General features: G+C 36.7%; 1 protein-coding gene and 2 long non-coding RNA genes across 6 annotated transcripts in view; 2 read left to right on the forward strand and 1 right to left on the reverse strand.

Moving 5' to 3' along the window:
- The window catches only part of LOC116216574, a 19,298-nt gene extending 19,138 nt beyond the window's left edge, over positions 1 to 160 (forward strand). The window contains exon 3 of the long non-coding RNA XR_004159639.1: positions 76 to 160. This is a non-coding gene — a long non-coding RNA (uncharacterized LOC116216574). The remainder of the gene's footprint in view (positions 1 to 75) is intronic.
- PDLIM3 (PDZ and LIM domain 3) overlaps positions 1 to 9,723 on the reverse strand; it is a 22,470-nt gene extending 12,747 nt beyond the window's left edge. For 2 of the 3 annotated variants that reach the window (XM_010710061.3, XM_003205770.4), the window contains exons 1-3: positions 9,504 to 9,720; positions 4,967 to 5,118; positions 3,318 to 3,402 (exon numbers count right to left, since the gene is read on the reverse strand). In XM_010710061.3, coding sequence (XP_010708363.1) covers positions 3,318 to 3,402; positions 4,967 to 5,118; positions 9,504 to 9,596 — 330 coding nt within the window. In that variant the 5' untranslated portion in view covers positions 9,597 to 9,720. Of the gene's footprint in view, positions 1 to 3,317; positions 3,403 to 4,966; positions 5,119 to 9,503 lie in introns of all 3 variants that reach the window. The other variant, XM_010710059.3, reaches the window with a different exon arrangement.
- Positions 183 to 17,096, forward strand: part of LOC116216573 — a 43,493-nt gene continuing 26,579 nt past the window's right edge. The window contains exon 1 of one of the 2 annotated variants that reach the window (XR_004159637.1): positions 183 to 263. This is a non-coding gene — a long non-coding RNA (uncharacterized LOC116216573). Of the gene's footprint in view, positions 264 to 4,402; positions 4,488 to 17,096 lie in introns of those variants that run through there. The other variant, XR_004159638.1, reaches the window with a different exon arrangement.

Here is a 17,096-nt window from a genome sequence, read left to right on the forward strand (position 1 = left end):
AATTATTATTATTTTTTTTTTTACCAGACTGATGTCCTTTTTGCATGACTAACTATGTTTTGCATTTTGGTACAGGTATCAGGAACAATATGAACACAGCCCCAGAAGTCTGTAGAAGTGCATGCAGCAAGGATTGTACGATGGCATTCTTTGGGGATAACTGCCATGATTACACACAGGTTTACATGCTGAGGTACTCTGTGACTAAAATCTCTGTGAATGCTGTTACAGAAGACAGGCTAGGTCCTCAAAACAACGTGAGTGTAAGTGTATGGTTTCAGTACTTGACTAGAAGTAGTAATAGACTATAAATTTTGTAGAATAATGTTCTGTTTTGTTTAGATTTTTAGACTTATCTATGTATATAGTGTATTTATATCTCCAAGGAATGCATAATGTCTTTCATAGCCAGAGGTCTTGTAACAGGGAAAGGAACGTTTAAGGGCAAAGATAGAAGCAATAATAAAAAACAAAAACAAAAAACAACAACAACAACAAAAAAAACACAAATAAAAACAATTCAAGAAATTGTGATGATGGAAACAATTTTACCTGAGATTCAAAGAGCTGAGTTGTAAATGACAAAAAAATGTACAGGTCATAGTGTTGTTTTACATTAACAATATAGTAGAAAGGTACGTATGAGGGCTTTGTTTTGTTTTGTTTTTTAAATTGATAATAAGATTCACATTGTAATTTACTTTGATTGTCTCTTCCTAATTATATTATTTGAGAACCTTCTAAATTACTTTTATACAGAACATAAGCGAAATGTATTAGTAATATTTCAAGTAGTCTATTATTTCCTATTATTCATTGTGCTATAGGTTGCTCCAGATTAACAAAATGAAGTGGTTGGTTCTTATATGGGAATGCAGAGCTTTCAGGACTCCTGGTCAGCAACTATCCCTGGAAGCTGTTTGCTGGGATTGTTATCTTTGTATCCTCTTGCCAGAGGAAAAACTAGTGAGAGTTTTTATTGTGCTTTGACAATTGCCTCTGTCAGTCTCCAAATGACTGGGGCTGCTCAGCCTAATGCAAAAGCTTTCCACTGTGTAAAGGCTTCTTGTTCCATAGCTGCAACTAGGCACGGTGTTATCAGTTTTCACATAATCATCTCCACGCACCTATAGAACACTTTCTCTCTGTTGAAATTAAAGTAAGCATTCTTTGACCTTGTCTTGATTTGCTGAACTACTTAAAGTATGTTTTACTTTCATTTATAACTATCTTTTATTAGCTTGCAAATTAAAATCATTAAGAAGATTAAGTCTTATGTAGTTAGCTACTAATTGATTTTAAATTATTGATTTTCCCCCTTGTCAGACTTTCTTAGTGTTCTTTAGATGATGTATCTGGCAAAAGTGAAAAGTTCTAACTATCTTTATAACATCCGTAACCTTCTGAGTAATTTTAATTGTTATGCAGATGTCGGAAATACTTTTTATACAACTCAGTGATTTTCCATTTCTGTAGACCAACTAGTGTGTGCAATATTTTGGATAAACAGGATTTGCATTTGAAGTAGTACTATACTGCTTTTGGATTTTGTTTCACTCGCCTGGGCTCCAATGCTTATGTTCACTGTTAGACAGTAGCACACACTACTGTGATTTACGCAGATTGTAGCTGTGCTGTAAATGGTCATCTGACAAATTTTTATTCTGCTGTTTGCATTGTTGGTATACGCACCACAGGGTCTCATGTGCTGTGACAAAATAAGCCATAAAATTAAGTTTAAAATTTCAGCACTTATAGAAAAAAGGCTATATTATTTTCACAAGGTAGAATGAATTGATGGATGTTTTTCAGCAGAAGAATTTAACTGCAATGTTAATCATCCTGAGGATGGTTTAGCATATTTGTTTACTAACATTGCTGCTTTTCTGATAGCTAATATTTATTGAAATTGATTAGTACTCCTGATTTTCTGATAAAGAAGTAGACATACCTCTGTACAATACGGAGAGGCTGGCTATTTAAATCTGGGATAGATATTTTTTCTAACTGCCCAGTGGAGACTGCTTTTCAGTAGCCTGCCAAAATAGACTTTGAGAAATCTTATGATTTATTTTTAACTAACAGCTCCTCTTGGAATGCAGCATACATGTAAAAGGGATTACGGTCCTGTAATACATACCTTCATAATTTTCTGTACAGATTATAGTCACATTGTTCTACTGCTATGTCTTCTATGTATATCCTAGCTATTCCACAGAAATATGCATTTAAAATAGCTGTTTTGTTTCTTCATTATACTGTCCCTTACTGCTGAAGAAGGTGAATTGTTTCTGTTGAAATTTGCTGTATCGTCTACCATAAAGGCTTCAGAGCAGAACAGAGAGAGAAACTGGAACACTGGAATGCTGCATTCATGTTTTGGAGTGCAACTGTGAGAACAGAATGGGTGGAAGCATTCACTGCATAGAATGTGTTCAAATAGAATCTGCTCTTAATTTTTTTTTTATTTTTTTCCTGGGATAACACAAAATAAACACTTTGACATACTTACTTTGATCCTGACCTGCAATCAGAATGCTCTTTTCCCTTTCTCTCTTGAGACTACAGCAAATGTTTATGTATGTTAAAGGAGGAGTGGCAAAGGAAGTAAAACACTAGTTATAGACAACAGCTAGACAATTAACAGATAACACCATGGAAGCTTCCGCTCAAAGATTTGCATCAGAACTGGATATCAGTCTGAAGAGAGAGGAGGATTTAAATTGAATGGATTTACTTTGCTCATGTACAAGAAACAGGATCGGGCTGTTCAAAAGTGGTGAATGATTTGCTCATTGATCAGTGCATGGGTGTGCAACAGTTTTGTAACTTTCAGTTCTGCAGTACAGTGTAAAAGTGCATGGAAATAGAGAAACCCAACATTATTGAATTTCCCTATTCATTACCTGTTACATCAAAAAGACTTTTGAGATGGGATGGGTGCATTGCATTGGTGTTTGACATCTATTCCTGAGTTCATCAGAAGGTCTCTAAAGGAGTTAAAGCAACTTAAACAGCATCAGAATAAAAGGAGGTGTTTTTATCCATAGTAGAACTGTGGTGATATGTGCAGTTTTAAAGAAAAATGGTTATGTGTTGTAACTTGTTTAAATTTTGTTTCATTTGTAGCTGAAAAACTAAAGCATCCATCAGATAAGACGGTGCTTATATATCTGAAAACTGTTATGATTCATATCTGCTTAACTGGTAGCTAATGGATGGAGTGGTATTCAAAGAATTTTAATGACCACAAGGGAGATCATTTGAACTGTAAATACGTGAATGAAAATACTTAGGTAAATTTAAAGAATTCATACCTGTGGTTCAGCTTCCAAATTTATCTTGAAGGGATTTGCTTTGCCATCTTCTGAAACTTGTGGGGACCATAATTTAGTTTGTGCCCTACAAAGAGAAAAAGGCAGAGATTAAAGAATTTGAATTCCTGTATAGTTATATATCTCTTGTAAAAGGCAGTATAGTTTGAAAGTTTAGTTTGTTTTATGCTTTGTTACTGTTTTAATATGAAAGTGCTTTAATAGTATTTGTGTATTATATGTGAACTGTATTAAAAAGCATATGTATATTTTTTCAATTACTTATATTATGAAGAATTGGAAATAATTTGTTAACAGTTAATGGAATGCAAAGGAAAACTAGTCCTTTTCTGTTTTGAGTAGAGCAAGCTTTTTACAGCTTTATTTTTTAAATGTTTGATAGCTTTTTGGATATCTTAAATATTTTGCACAAATAGGTACATATATTAGGAATTTTCCTAAACCTCAATATCAGTTTATATTTTCATGACCACAATATCTGTGGAAGGGCTGCTTTTCAATGGAGGAAGGGTGCAATTTAGGTACACAAGGTATATATCCAGTTGTAAATAGATGTTGCATAGATATTCTTTCAGTTGCTTCAGTGGAGATAACAAACATGTAAATAAAAGTTACAATTCTGACTTCACATGCAAAGGAAAATTTGGCAGCTGATTTTAGAATGCTAATGCTAACATTAAACATTAATATACAATGTAGACAGTAATACTGTTTGCTATGTAAATCCAAATATTTAGTATTTTTAAATTTGCTGAAACTTCACATGGAAAATTACACTTACCATATTTTTAAATACTTCTTAAAAGAGTTGTTAAATGGTATGTAGCAGCCTGTAACAGATTGATATACTGCAATTAAGTGTAGGAATTTTTAAACTAAAGTCTAGGCTCTAGTAACTAGACGATTCTTCTTCCAAGAAAAATACTTCTTTATTTGGAAAGGAATATTGTGGTCAGCTGGAACAAAGTGCTGCGTCTCCCTAAGGGCATCAGGTTGGTCAGAGTAGTCTGATTCCTGGAGACAGCTGGGAAAGTGATTTTGATTAAAGGCTGAACAAACTCATTTAGGGGATGTGAAGATGTATGTTGTTCCTTGTGGTAGCTTTAGTGGAGAGAAATTATTGTAAGAAATTTCTGGGCTTGCGTATATCAGGTAAGAGAGCTTTTTGGTTTTTTTAGCTACTTTTTTTCCCCTGTGTTTGAGGGTAGGAGGCAGTGAGAAGTGCTTGGAGCTGAGAGTGGTGGAATACTGAGGTAATTGACCAAGTGACAGCTAGCTAAGGCCTCTACTTGGCCCTTTCCAGCTTTTTATTTCCCAAGAACGTTAAGAATATTTCCCTATGGTAAATATAAAGCTTGTGAAGTCAGTAGAGGCAGTGAGGGATGGGGTTCATAACTCAGTGATTCTTCTGGAGAGTTTCCTGATGGAAGTTAATCCTGTTCCTGAGGATGTGTTCTGGGACTATTGCTTGATGTGGAGTTGGTGGGGTAAGTTTGCATGTGTGTAATTTGAAAGGTTTTGTGAAATTCTCAGAATTATTTTATGTAGTTAACCTACATAATGGTTGCAGTGCCTTAGTTGGTTGATTGTGCAGTATTTTTTCTCAGAAATAAGCAGATATGTTCACATACCTCTCTATTCTCAAGGAAAGTTGATGTGTAGCTGCTTTAATTCTTTCCTGAGCGTCATTGTGTGTCATGTTCTCTGTGCTTAGGCCATTGATAGCCACAATAACATCACCAGGGCACAAGTTGGCAGTAGAAGCCTTGCTTCCAGGTGTAATCTGAAAAACAAATTCTGAGTGAAGTTGTATTCATACCTAATAACTGATAGAATGAATTTCACCATGCTTCCCTATTTTCTGCTGGATTGGGTGTGGGAGGAGTGGGTATGTAAACAACTGTCTCATTTCTCCCCAAAGCCTTGCCTTTGCAGTTTTGCTGATTTCTCTGTACTTTTATTGTCAGATCAACAGGCATGCTTTATTCATCGTAACTTCAAAGTAGATGAAAATTGTTTTCACACTTTCTGAATTAAATAGGTTCCACTTTAATTTCTGTAATTACTTTAACTTGTCTTTGAGCCTTTCACCTCAACTGCCATTGTGTAATTTAATTGAAAAAAGTGGAGATGTTCTCCCTAAACACTTCAGGCAGTAGCAAAATAGTACTCTGCTAGATGTTGTACTTAATGTTCATGTGTGTGATTTTCATTGACCGGGGAACATAGAAGGGCATTTGTGGTCTCACCATTCTTACAGACAACATACAGCAGTTAGTGTATTTCCTGCAAGCTTGCCTTCTCATGTTGTCTATTTAAGTAATCATAAAAATGCCGATAATACTGAAATAATATTTTCTCTTTATTCATGTCTAACCTGGATCCTGAACTCTTTAAAGTTCTTCAGTCCTACTGCACTTCAGTAACAGTGATTCTTCCAGGTGAAATACCAAACAATGCATGCCAAAAGAAATATCAGTACTGAAACAGTGGGAAATGTCAGCCAGTCATTCTTTACTCTTCTAGCTGTTCATCTTTGTTCAATGAGTTTGAATGCTTGAGGAACTTAGGGTTTGTTTTGCAGGTTTTTTTTTTCTTTTTTTTTTTCTGCTTTCCAACTTGTAAACTTATTTCTTATTTCTCTGCAACAAGTTGTAGTGTGTGTATTATTATCACATGAGTTAAGTAAGCTTTCAAAACAGGTGCTTATGACCAGCTGGATGCTATTAGCCCCACAAACATCCAAAAGGATGGGCTTGCCTATTGTGTATTGAACAAAGTGTTAAGGTGCCTGAATAATCATTTTGAATATGGATTAAGAAAGTTTCTTGCCGGTTCTGAGTCTGGAGACCCCAAAGTGATCTGTTTGTCAAATTTCAACAGCTGCTAGTTTAAATAAACCACACTGAGACCATTTACATTACTGCAGCAAGAAATGGGTGAGAGAAACCATGCTTCTTCCTGTAGCCTGGGATGGTTCCTGGCTTTGTCTAGCATGTTGAGGACATGCATGGAATGACAACTGCAGGAGAGGCCGCTGGCATTAGAATGTCTGCTAAATTCTCTAATGCTCTAAATATAATGGTCAAAACCAGCCATTCTATCATTCCTTCTCAAGTGAAGAAAGGGACCACGCTGTGGTCACAAAGTATTACAGGTATAGCATTGATATTGCAGGTACCTCAATAAGTGATGCTGTATCTTAAGGAACTAGTTAGTGACTTTTGAAATGTGTATTGTGACTACTTACAAAATGTTATGAGCACAGGGTTTGTTGGTCATCCCTGTTTTATGAGATAGATCCTACTGGTGCTTTCAGAAAACTTTTTCCTTGCTCTTTCAGACATGTCTGTATGGCATATCTATTGCTCCTGCATCCTTTTTATTTGGATAAATACAGATACCTGTTGAGAATTCAGATGTTGACAGTGATAACTCTTTATCCCGCATGATTAATGTCTGTTATGATACTTTGAAGAAAAATAGTCTGCATCTGTTTAATAGACTTATGAAACTTGTCGTGATACACTCTGATAAGTATTTTAAGCTTTTACTTTATGAAAAGTTTTGAATGCAGGCAGAGAGGCTAAATATAAAGTTGAGTTAATATAAATATTTGCATCGTGATCTGTAAAAGTTTGTAGTAAAACAGAACTGAAATCTAGAGTTAATAATGTTTTACCATTCACTCCAGCCTCCAGAAGTTTTAATTTTGTGTAATGCTTTATTTAATGTGACTTATAGTCTAGGTTTGCATTCCTTTAAATACGTTACCTAAACTGTTATCTTCCTCTCAACATAAATGGAAATTATTCTGTTTCACGAGGACTGGGTTTTGATCGTTTTGCTTAGATAATTTCTTTCATCTTTGTAGAGTTCCAAGGATTTAAAAAAATATTTTCCTTGTTTCCAGTTAGCTGATTATTTTTGACCCTAATAGAATCTAACCGAATGTGTCTATTTTTATTCCTCTTCCTGTTCTTCCATCCTCTCAGTGATCACGGGATCTGTGGTCTTTGCATTTGCTTGAAACAGTCAAGAGAATTGTCTTGCTTGGAAAACTTGCAAATGGATTTTTGAGATGGCATCTGTTCATTAGACAGGTGTACGATGATCTCTTCTGCCGTGGGCCCTCTGGCTTTTTCTAGTAAAAGCTTTTTCATGTTGAACAAGAGGCTCTTGTTATAACAAGAGCCACTAAATGTACACCTGTCCAATTGTTTTATTCAATATCTTTGAAAATAATTTCTGTCCTCCTCTTTATAGCAAACAGTATTTCTTGTCAGGACAATTGAGCCAAATGTGAATGGACTGCTGTTGATTTCTCTTATGAAATGAACATGTAGGCCCAAAAAAGCAGGGTATATGAATCCCACAAATTGTTCACTAGTGGTTAAGATCTACAGCACAATACTTATTGAAAGATTCTTCTAATTGTATGCTGTGGCAAAAAAAAACACCACCACCAACAAAAAAAAACCCACAACCTAAGATTAAACAAATCTACCATTAAAATCATTAAACTTGAGCTAAGCATACATAAACGTCTTTCTCATACATATATATTATTTCATAGCTCTGCTTGCAATGTGATTTTTGAGTATTGCCATAGTTTGCTAGAAGCCCATGACTTATGTCTTGTGAGACATTCGGTAGGTATGAGTCAATTGTAAAATCATTTATTCTTTAGAAAACTACATTTATAGTAACATCCTTTGTTACTGTAGTTTTAAACTTCATTGCACTTAATCTAAACACAAAGGAAATACAAACCAGACACCGCTAAAATATTTTTCATTAGAGATAATGGAAACTATTTTTCTTTTGGAAGCCCATAAAAGGCAATGAAGGCCCCAAAAAAATCCACAGATTTTTTTTTCTTTATTCATTGTTTTTTGTCTACTGTTTGCTTAAAGGGTTTTGTTATATTTTATGAGTGTTTTTTATGAAGTTATGCGAATTCAAATAGCACTCTCTTTTATTTACACTTAAAATAAGTAAATTGTTTTTATGCTAGTGTGAATCTGGAGTAAGTGATCAAAAGAAATTAATTCTTACTGGTGTAATATAAAAAGGGTTGGTGCCTTCCGTGGACTCCTGTTTAGAAGTGTATTTACTGCAAGGCATCACGAGTGAAATTCATCCTTCAAGGCTTTTGATGTTTATTTAATACCAGACATAGTGTATATATTGAGTCATAGTGCGGGGCTTTGGAGGGGGGGAAGGTGCTGGGGGTTTGGTGGCTCATGCATTGCATACTCGGTGTGTCTGAGGTGCTAAAAAGCAGCAAAAACATAAGGAGAACTAGTTCTGATCCTTAATATGTTTAACACAGTTTTCAAAATAATTAAAAAAAAAATTGAAGTACAGATCTACTTAATGACGGGAGATATATATATATATCTGTAGATGCAGGGCAGCTGCCTGCTTATATGTTCCTTTCATCAGGTAACTTATTTCTTAAACTATTTGCAATTAATAGTTCAAAATCCATGGGAATATGAAGGCTTGAGTTCTTCCTGCCCTTTAGTAGGGGGTTAACGTGAATTGTCTGTTACTAAATATGGCAGAAAACACAGACAAATTCTCTCTTGCATATTTAGGACAGATAACTTTTGATAATTCCTTAATTAAACATTCATGAAAGTGGAAAACTTTCAGATTTAAAAGCAGGTGCTGTTGCTTTTTCTGGCAACATGCAGACTTCAGTTTAATTAAAGTTAGATTCATCTCAGAAAGTTGGCACGGAGAGTTTGCAGAACACAAACTTGCAGGCATGAGGAGCTGCTGCCAGGCGATGTCTCCCTGGTGAGCACTCAGGCAGGCAGTGAAAGTGGGAGCAGTGGGGCTCTGGCCTTCAAAGGCTCAGAACTAATTTTCTCATCTGAACGCTTGGGGAAATCATGACAGAGTTTTCCTGCTGCCAAAGCACTTGAATTTAATTTTGGGGGCATAATTAGAAGTACTCTTTTAGATCAATAAAGCAGTTATAGAAATGTTAGACAAAACTTTTAAAGCAGTTAGTTTTCGGCTAGCTCTGCTCAGAGCCAGCAGCTGCTTGCTGATCTGTGCACAGCTTCATCTTTGTCTCCGAACTTAAGAAAAGGGCAAAAATCTGCAACAGGTGTCAGATACAATAAATAGAAAGGAAATGAACAAAGCACATACCCTGGTTATGATCAAAGGTTGGTTAAAATCTATTCCTCCTGAGAGCCTGAATCCCCAGGGTGCCGGTCCTGGAAGAATAACGTTCTGTGGCATCGTGGCTGGGTGCTGCTGGGTTCCTGCTTGTTTTCCTTTGGTGTGTATGAGGGGCTGAGCTGCAGGAAGATGTGTGCTGGGCACCTGCAGGACAGGGCAGCTGACTCCTGGGATGTTGTGGTCACCCCAAGCACTGTGCTTTATTCCTCCTCTGAGTGACGTCAGCCAGTCCCTAGCTTCCCCACCCACCGAGGGGAGTACCAAACCAGACAAATAAAGCCTCAGCTGGAAAGTTTACAAGTACATCAGCTTTATCTGCTGCTTCAGCATCCCCCTCAGCCTTACAATCAGTCAAATCCAGGATACAGCTTTCTGGCTTTGTAAGGCCACCCTGTTGCCTGCTTTATAAATTGCCGGTCCTTGTTTTAACTTTACAATGCACTGCTCTGACTGCTTATGGTTCTGTTTCATATAAGCAAATATAAGGAGGTTTCCCCCTCAGGCTGTCATTTCACATCTTGTCTTACTTGTAACGTAATAGTTTGCTGCCATAAGAAGTCTGTCCAGCCCTTCAGATGAGTATTTCAGCCACAGTCACTTGAGAGCCTGGCATGCATCAACTCCAATGGCTTCAAAAGTCTGGGCTGATGTCATGCATATTTCTTGTACTGAGGAAGAGAATTGCAGAATTATTTGATGATACCTCTACTTTTTGTAGAAATCTACAATTGCAAGACAATTCCAAATGCCTTCTCTTGGTTGCTGATGTTATTCAGTAACATTCTCTATCATTTTGATTTTCTTGCATCAGCTTGTTCAACTTTATTCTGACTTTATCCCCTTTCTACTGCTCAGAAAGAGGAGGAATCGTGCAGTGATGATGTCTGTGTTCACTCACTCTCTTACCATGATGCTACAGATTTTTGCTTAGAAGTGACATTACTGAAATTAATTGTGCATGTGAAATGTTCCTCAAGCTTCACTTTGCCCAAAATTTGTTCTCTTTGTAACAGTACCTACAGCTCTAATAAAAACTGTTGAGAATATGTATTCTGTAGTGATAACAGTCCAATAAAGTTTTCTGCCCTTGGGTAACAGTGGTTGTTTTTTTTTGTTTGTTTGTTTTGTTTTGTTTTTCTTCCTTGTTTCCTATGTCAGAGGCCTTACTCACCTTTGTTCATTCTGTGCATTTGACTTTCTTATTACCTTTCTTATACACCCTCCTTAGAAGGGACTTTGGACAAAAAAGAATAATAAGTGAGATGCAAGAATAAAATGTAGGTTCATGCCATTCATGTAATTTCTGGTGTGGGTAATGTGTTTATTTGTAATTTCCAGTATAAAATTGGTTTCTGCCTCTTACTCCTCATACTTGTTGAATGTCTTTATCTGTGTCTACTCATAATATCTGTATACTGAAAGTCCTTCTCAGTAAGATATGCTGAAAAGTTTTTTCTTTTCCTGAGGGCTGTGAAAGTTAGCCTCAGAATTTCTGAAGTATTTATCCTTCATTTGTGGCTTGCTACTAGACTGTAGTGTTTGCTGTGATTGTTTTCAGTAGTCTTCTTGTCCAGAATATACTCTAAAACTATAAAAGATCTCTGAAATATTTCACACCCCAATATGAGCAAAATATATATTTGTACTTCTCTCAAAGAAAACTGTGAGAAAATAGACCCCATCAGTTTGATTTGACAGCTGTCAGGAGCATGGGAGTGAGGTCAGCTTACATTAGCGAAGATAAACACATTGATATAAAGCAAGGCAGGTATTTAGTTCCAGGTATATATCAAGTGTGTTAGCTAAAATATTTCATATGATTTAAAGTTTAAAAGAGTTTTCACTGCTTTTGAACAGTGTATATACTTTGATATGACCGTTTTTGAGGTCAATTCAAAATGTGCCTTCAATATATTGATGCTCTGCTTATGCGGTTCATATCCTGCCAGGTTCTGTTATGCATACAAAGTCAGAATATATTTCTAATAGTTCTTCTGTTTCTTTTTTCATCCTCCCTTATATTGTTCTGAGTAAAAACACTCTTGTGTTTGGTACCTTTTTTTCCCCACTTTTTTCCTAATGAATCCTGTAATGTTTTCTAGTTTCTAGCTGGGCATGTGTAGCACATTAGGTGTACTCCTCTAAAGAGTGATGTTTGCCTTTCTGTTTTCATTGAGTACTGGCAATTTCAAATAGTAAATCCTGCAATAGCAAAGGCTTCAGAATCATAAGAATGTCTGTATCAAGTCAAACCTGTGATCAGACTCTTAGTTTCCAGTGTCAAAAATTAGGTACTTGTTTAACTACTTGTTTATTTGTGATATGTCTTCTAAATTCTTTTTAGTAAGTTTTGAGTTATATCTTAATATGTAAACTTTATTAGTAATATTTTAGAAGTCCTGTTCTTCTCCAAGCCTGTTAGGTATTTTGACTGCTGGTGAAGTAACTAGAGAGTTACTGATCATCTGGGGACAGCTGCTAGTTGGTGAAACGATTTCAGGTTGCTTAAGTGTCTATCATGTTTGTATATGCTTCTCTACTGTACTGAGATGTTCTTTTCCATCCCTTCTACTCTCATTAGAAACATGTAGAGAGAGAGAGCAGGCTTAAACTTTTAACTGTGCAGGTGATTGCTATTAATTGCAACGGAAGACGTGCTCATATCAAACTGAACATTGGATCAAAGATTTTTTTCCTCCCTTATTTAATTGGAAGGAGGATTTACTCTCCAAAGTGCTGTTGTTCCAGACAGCAACTGTTGAATCCTGTTTTATTGATGTGTCACTGGTTGAGCTTTTGCTCTATGCACTCTTTTACCCTCATAACTTTACCAAAGGAAAAAAAAAAAGGCAATATTATATCACAGCTTGCCCAGAGATATGGTTGACACCCCATCCCTGGAGACTTTCAAAGTGAGGCTGGATCAGACCCTGAACAACATGATCTGGTTGTGTATGTCCCTCTTCATTGCAGGGAAGATGGACTAGATAACCTTTAAAGGTCCCTTCCAACTCCAAGGATTCTATGATTCTCAGGAAATATTTTCCTGATAAATCAATACAGTGGATGTAAATACATACATACATGTATATATATATATATATAAAATTATAAATAAAATTAGATTTCATTACTATAAAAATACCAAATGTTTAATATTGATGCATCCTTCTGTATACTCCTGGAATGCTTTGTTGCAGGCTGTAGAAACAGAATGAACCTTGGCAGAAACAACAAAAAAAACCTCCTCAAAGTGTGCATTTGGGGCCAGAAGTGTGATAAACCTGACCTATTCTGGAGCTTGTTGTCATAAAGTCTACTGAGCCTCTGTAAACTTTGGACAGTAACAATTAGGATACTGAGTGGAGCCTGAAAATCACTTACACATGTGGAACAGCATGTACTTAAACTGGCTCTCTAGAGGTGAAAGGCCAGAATATTCCCTACTGCATTTCAAAACACAGCATTTCAAATGGGTATATGGGAAATCTTCTTATAATAAATGTTAGCAATTTTAAAATGGTTTCCCAAAGCAGCAAGATATGACTGTTTAAGTATAGTTTGAAGTCATTTCTAATTGAACTGCCAAGGAGCAGGAATAGTTAATAACTTGGATCCTGATGAATATTTCATCTCAGCTTTTTTTGGTGGATGTCTGATAACCCATCTTTATATTTTCCTGGCAAAGGAGAAATCCCTTTTCATGTTCTTAATCAGTATGACAGGCAACTCTAGTGTTCTTATCATGTGTCTAGCAAAGTGGAGGAGTGGGTTTCTGGTGCTGTACCCCTTTGCCAAGCATTAGCTAGAAAAATGTAGGAAAGCCTTTTTCCACCTCACACAAGTCCTCGCCATGCTCCAGCTTTGCCGCTGTTCTGAAACAATGATTTGGCTCAACTGCACTCTCACTTTAGATTTTTGACCATCATCTTCGCATGGCTCTTGTACATCTCTCTGCTGGACAGGTACTGAGTAAAGGATAAATGTTTTGTCTTCAGGCTCATTAAGCTTGGTATATGCTCTCTTTTCTGCAAGAAGCTGCTTGCTTAAAAAGTGGGGAGTAGGTGCGTTACAGCCTTTTAAAGTCTATGCTAAGGATGTGGTCCAAACAAGCAAATAAATGGAAAGTAAATTTCTGCTATCACAATATATTTCAGAGTTCTATTTCATGAACATCTAAGCAAGTTGAAAGAAGAAACTGAAATCTTCTATTTTAAAAGACTTGTTTCACTAATCACAGATGTACTTGTTTTGAGTTTTCTCCTTGCCTGAAATTTGTGCACTGATTTTCTTGTTTGCCTTTTTCATTTTTTATAAAAGGCAAAGGAGTTTTTGGAGGCTTGTATAAAATAATGTGATTGGTGTGATTCTGCTTTTCAAAGAAAATCTAGAGGGCATTTTAAGTTGAATGAGATGCTTAGTCACATTAAGGCACTGAAGTCCTGCTTGTCTTCCTTTTGGGAACTTCTCTGCAAATGAGCGGATGGAATTTGAATTTCCATCTGTGTTTTTATAATTCCCACTCACACACTGATTACCTGAAGTGTTACTTCCATTGCAGCATTTCTACTACCTTTTTCTGTGTTATCAGAGAGTTAGATACTGTTGTGACTTGAGAAGAAATTTCTTGTCCTTTATTGGTTTATCTGTGAACCCGATATAATGTCAGCACATAGTGCAGTTATGATTCTTAGCCAAAAAGTAAGTTGCAAAAGACTTCTCAATTTGCATGCCTAATTATTGTGCTTCTCCAATTTCATGCTTCATTATTTTTATGAGAACTGAATGTTTTCTGCAAGGACTGTATAAGAAAAGGGTCTTGTCCTTCTGTGCTAAAAGACAGCAGAAGGTATGGTGGAGAATCCTAAAGATTAGAACAGCAACGTGACTCTAAGTTGTTTTTTCTTTTCAGCTCATTCAGTTGTTGATGGTTCTGCTCCCTTTAATAGCTAGGATCAAATGTCACCTCCAAATTTGGCAAGCTGATCCCTTATTAGGTTTAAAGTTAAAGCCCTTTTTGGCACTGGGAATTGAAAGAGCTAATTCCAGAAGAGTAAAGTTGGAATGAAGTTAGCAAGGCTGTGTGCCAGCACAGCAGATCAGTCCAGTATGCTTCATAAATTAACATGCTGACTCTTAGGTATATAATCTTTTACACAGCATAAAGTAGCTGTTAAGCAACCATCTGATGTTCTTGCCATTAAGTATTATGTGAACAAATAATGCATAAAAATTGTTAGATTTCTGAAAACTCTTTCATTATGTGTATTATAAAGCTGCATTCAGGAAAAGAGTTAAAATTCTTCATTAGTTGTGTAATGACACACATCTACATGAACTGTAACATAATTCTTCAGACACCCAGTACGGCCTCTAATAAAAGCAATGTCTCATTTTGTGTTTCTAAATAGGCCTGTTTTCTTGATTTCTATGACTGTGTTGCTTTAAAAAAAAAAAAAAACCAAAAAACTACGTGATAACTGACCTCACTTTTTCCAGAGGAAAGCTGATCATATTTATTAAAGGGATGGTAAAGAGATCTAATGGGATCAAGAGACTTATCTCCTGTTCTTCCCAAATTGCAGGGGTAAAAATGTGAGTTACTACTAGCTTGTTCATAGTGGCTGCTGGCTGTTCTCACAACTGAGCTTCTCTGGTAGTGCTCTGACTACATGCACGTGGACCTGTCACCTGTTCTGTATACTGCTGATGACCAGATGTGGTTATGGTAGGACTCTGGTAGAAGTGGAAGGGGCTGCTTTTTGGACATCTTATTACTGTTTGTCTGAGACCTTTTGCAGCAGTTGGGTAGAAACTAAAGCATCTTGAGAGGGCGAAGGCTGCAGAGCAACAGCTATTATTGTGATATTCCTGGGTGCATGGGCTAAAAACTGAAGGGGTGCCTGCATTAGTGTAGGGCAAAATCCATTTACTGGTGCTTTAAGGATACTGATGGTAGGTAAGGGTATGTGTTTTCTTGCGCTGTGTTACACAACACATGTCAAGCATTGACAATGCACTGAAGCTTGCAGGCTGTGTGGCTCTTTCTGAAGCAAGTGAGGTGATAAAGAGCAGGGAAACAGTGGAGGCAATGGGAGGAACATTAGTTCTAAGGTAGGATGTTAATTTGAAATTCATTACATTGTAATTAGCAGTAGTTGTAGATCCTTAGAGGCTGCTGGATGTTAATGTTTCAGATTTTCCCAGTCACCTCCTCCTTGGTACATATCAGATGATGTGTAGTTTTTTTTATTATTATTTTTTACGTGTATTTTGTCACTGTTACCCTATTGTCAGTCATTGTGTGTGACTTACCATATTCTGAGACTAAAATGGGAATGAGGTGCTGTGGTATGATGTCCCTGCTACGAACATACACTATGATTTTAAAATGTGGTCTTCAATATAGGGTGACTACAGGCCTGCAAGATTAGCTGCCTTTTACTTCTTCAATAAGCAAATTTAAAAAGCAAATTATAGGGTAGCAAGTGGACAGATCAATACAATGGGAAACGCATTATAGCAAAGGTGCAATGATGGAAGGACTGGCACAACAGAGAGGTGCTATAAAGGAAGGGAAGAAGGTTGCTCACCCATATCAGAAGATTCCAGGTTCACAGGGAAAAGCTTTACCAAGAAGGGATCTCCAGAAAGGGATCCTTCCCCACTGGAAGTCAGCCCTTAAATGAGGTCTAAGAGAGGTGCAGCCAGGCTCCAGCCCTCCTGGTCACACAGCTGAATTGCCTTCATCTGTGCTCCCAGGACTGACCAGGTCCTTTCCTCAGGTGCTCAACCAGTGGTTTAGGCCGTGACTCAATAGTTCCCATACATATAGGAAGAAGAACGTTTATGTGGAGATTGTGTGTGCTGCTACTAAAGAAGAAGACGACCTTATTCTGTAGCACATGATGTGACTAAAATTCCGGAGAATTTTGGAAGGTTCAGGAATCTAGAAACAGTTATACTGTATAATTTGTCTTGACTAGGGAAACCTGTTAGGCAGGAAGTAGTAGCATTTTTGAAGAGATTAGTATAGTTAATGAGATTTCCTTTAGTTGTTACTGGATGAAATCTTGATATTCTTGGAGCAGTGAAGTTTCTGCCAGCCTCCATAAAGATCAAAATTGTGAGCACATGTGTATGTGTGCGTGTGTCTGTGTGTACATGCATCTCTCCCTGTGGAAATGTGTCAGTGTATTTTTTCCCCTCCTAAAATACTTTTGTCAGTAAAAGTTTATATCTTGAAGAAGATATGAAGTCAGGAGTCAAATAAAGAAGTCACTTAATTCTGAAGTATCTTTATGAAAGAGAAGCAAGGTAGGAGGCAAAGCTGCCCATCCTGTCAAGGGCTCCTCATTTCTTTTGAAGTTTCTCTTCATTTTGATCTGTTTGTGGTCTCCCATGAGATGAGACTTCATATACAAACACATTATGAGATCACGGGTACAGACAACAGCACATTTTTTTTGTGCCCTGAGTACCAAACATCCTGAATGTTTTTCTCTAAGAAGCAGGCATCAAAAATATGTAACGTACAATTGTTATCTGATGTTCCATAAA

This window comes from Meleagris gallopavo, chromosome 4 (genome assembly GCF_000146605.3).
Source record: "Meleagris gallopavo isolate NT-WF06-2002-E0010 breed Aviagen turkey brand Nicholas breeding stock chromosome 4, Turkey_5.1, whole genome shotgun sequence".
Taxonomy (NCBI): domain Eukaryota; kingdom Metazoa; phylum Chordata; class Aves; order Galliformes; family Phasianidae; genus Meleagris; species Meleagris gallopavo.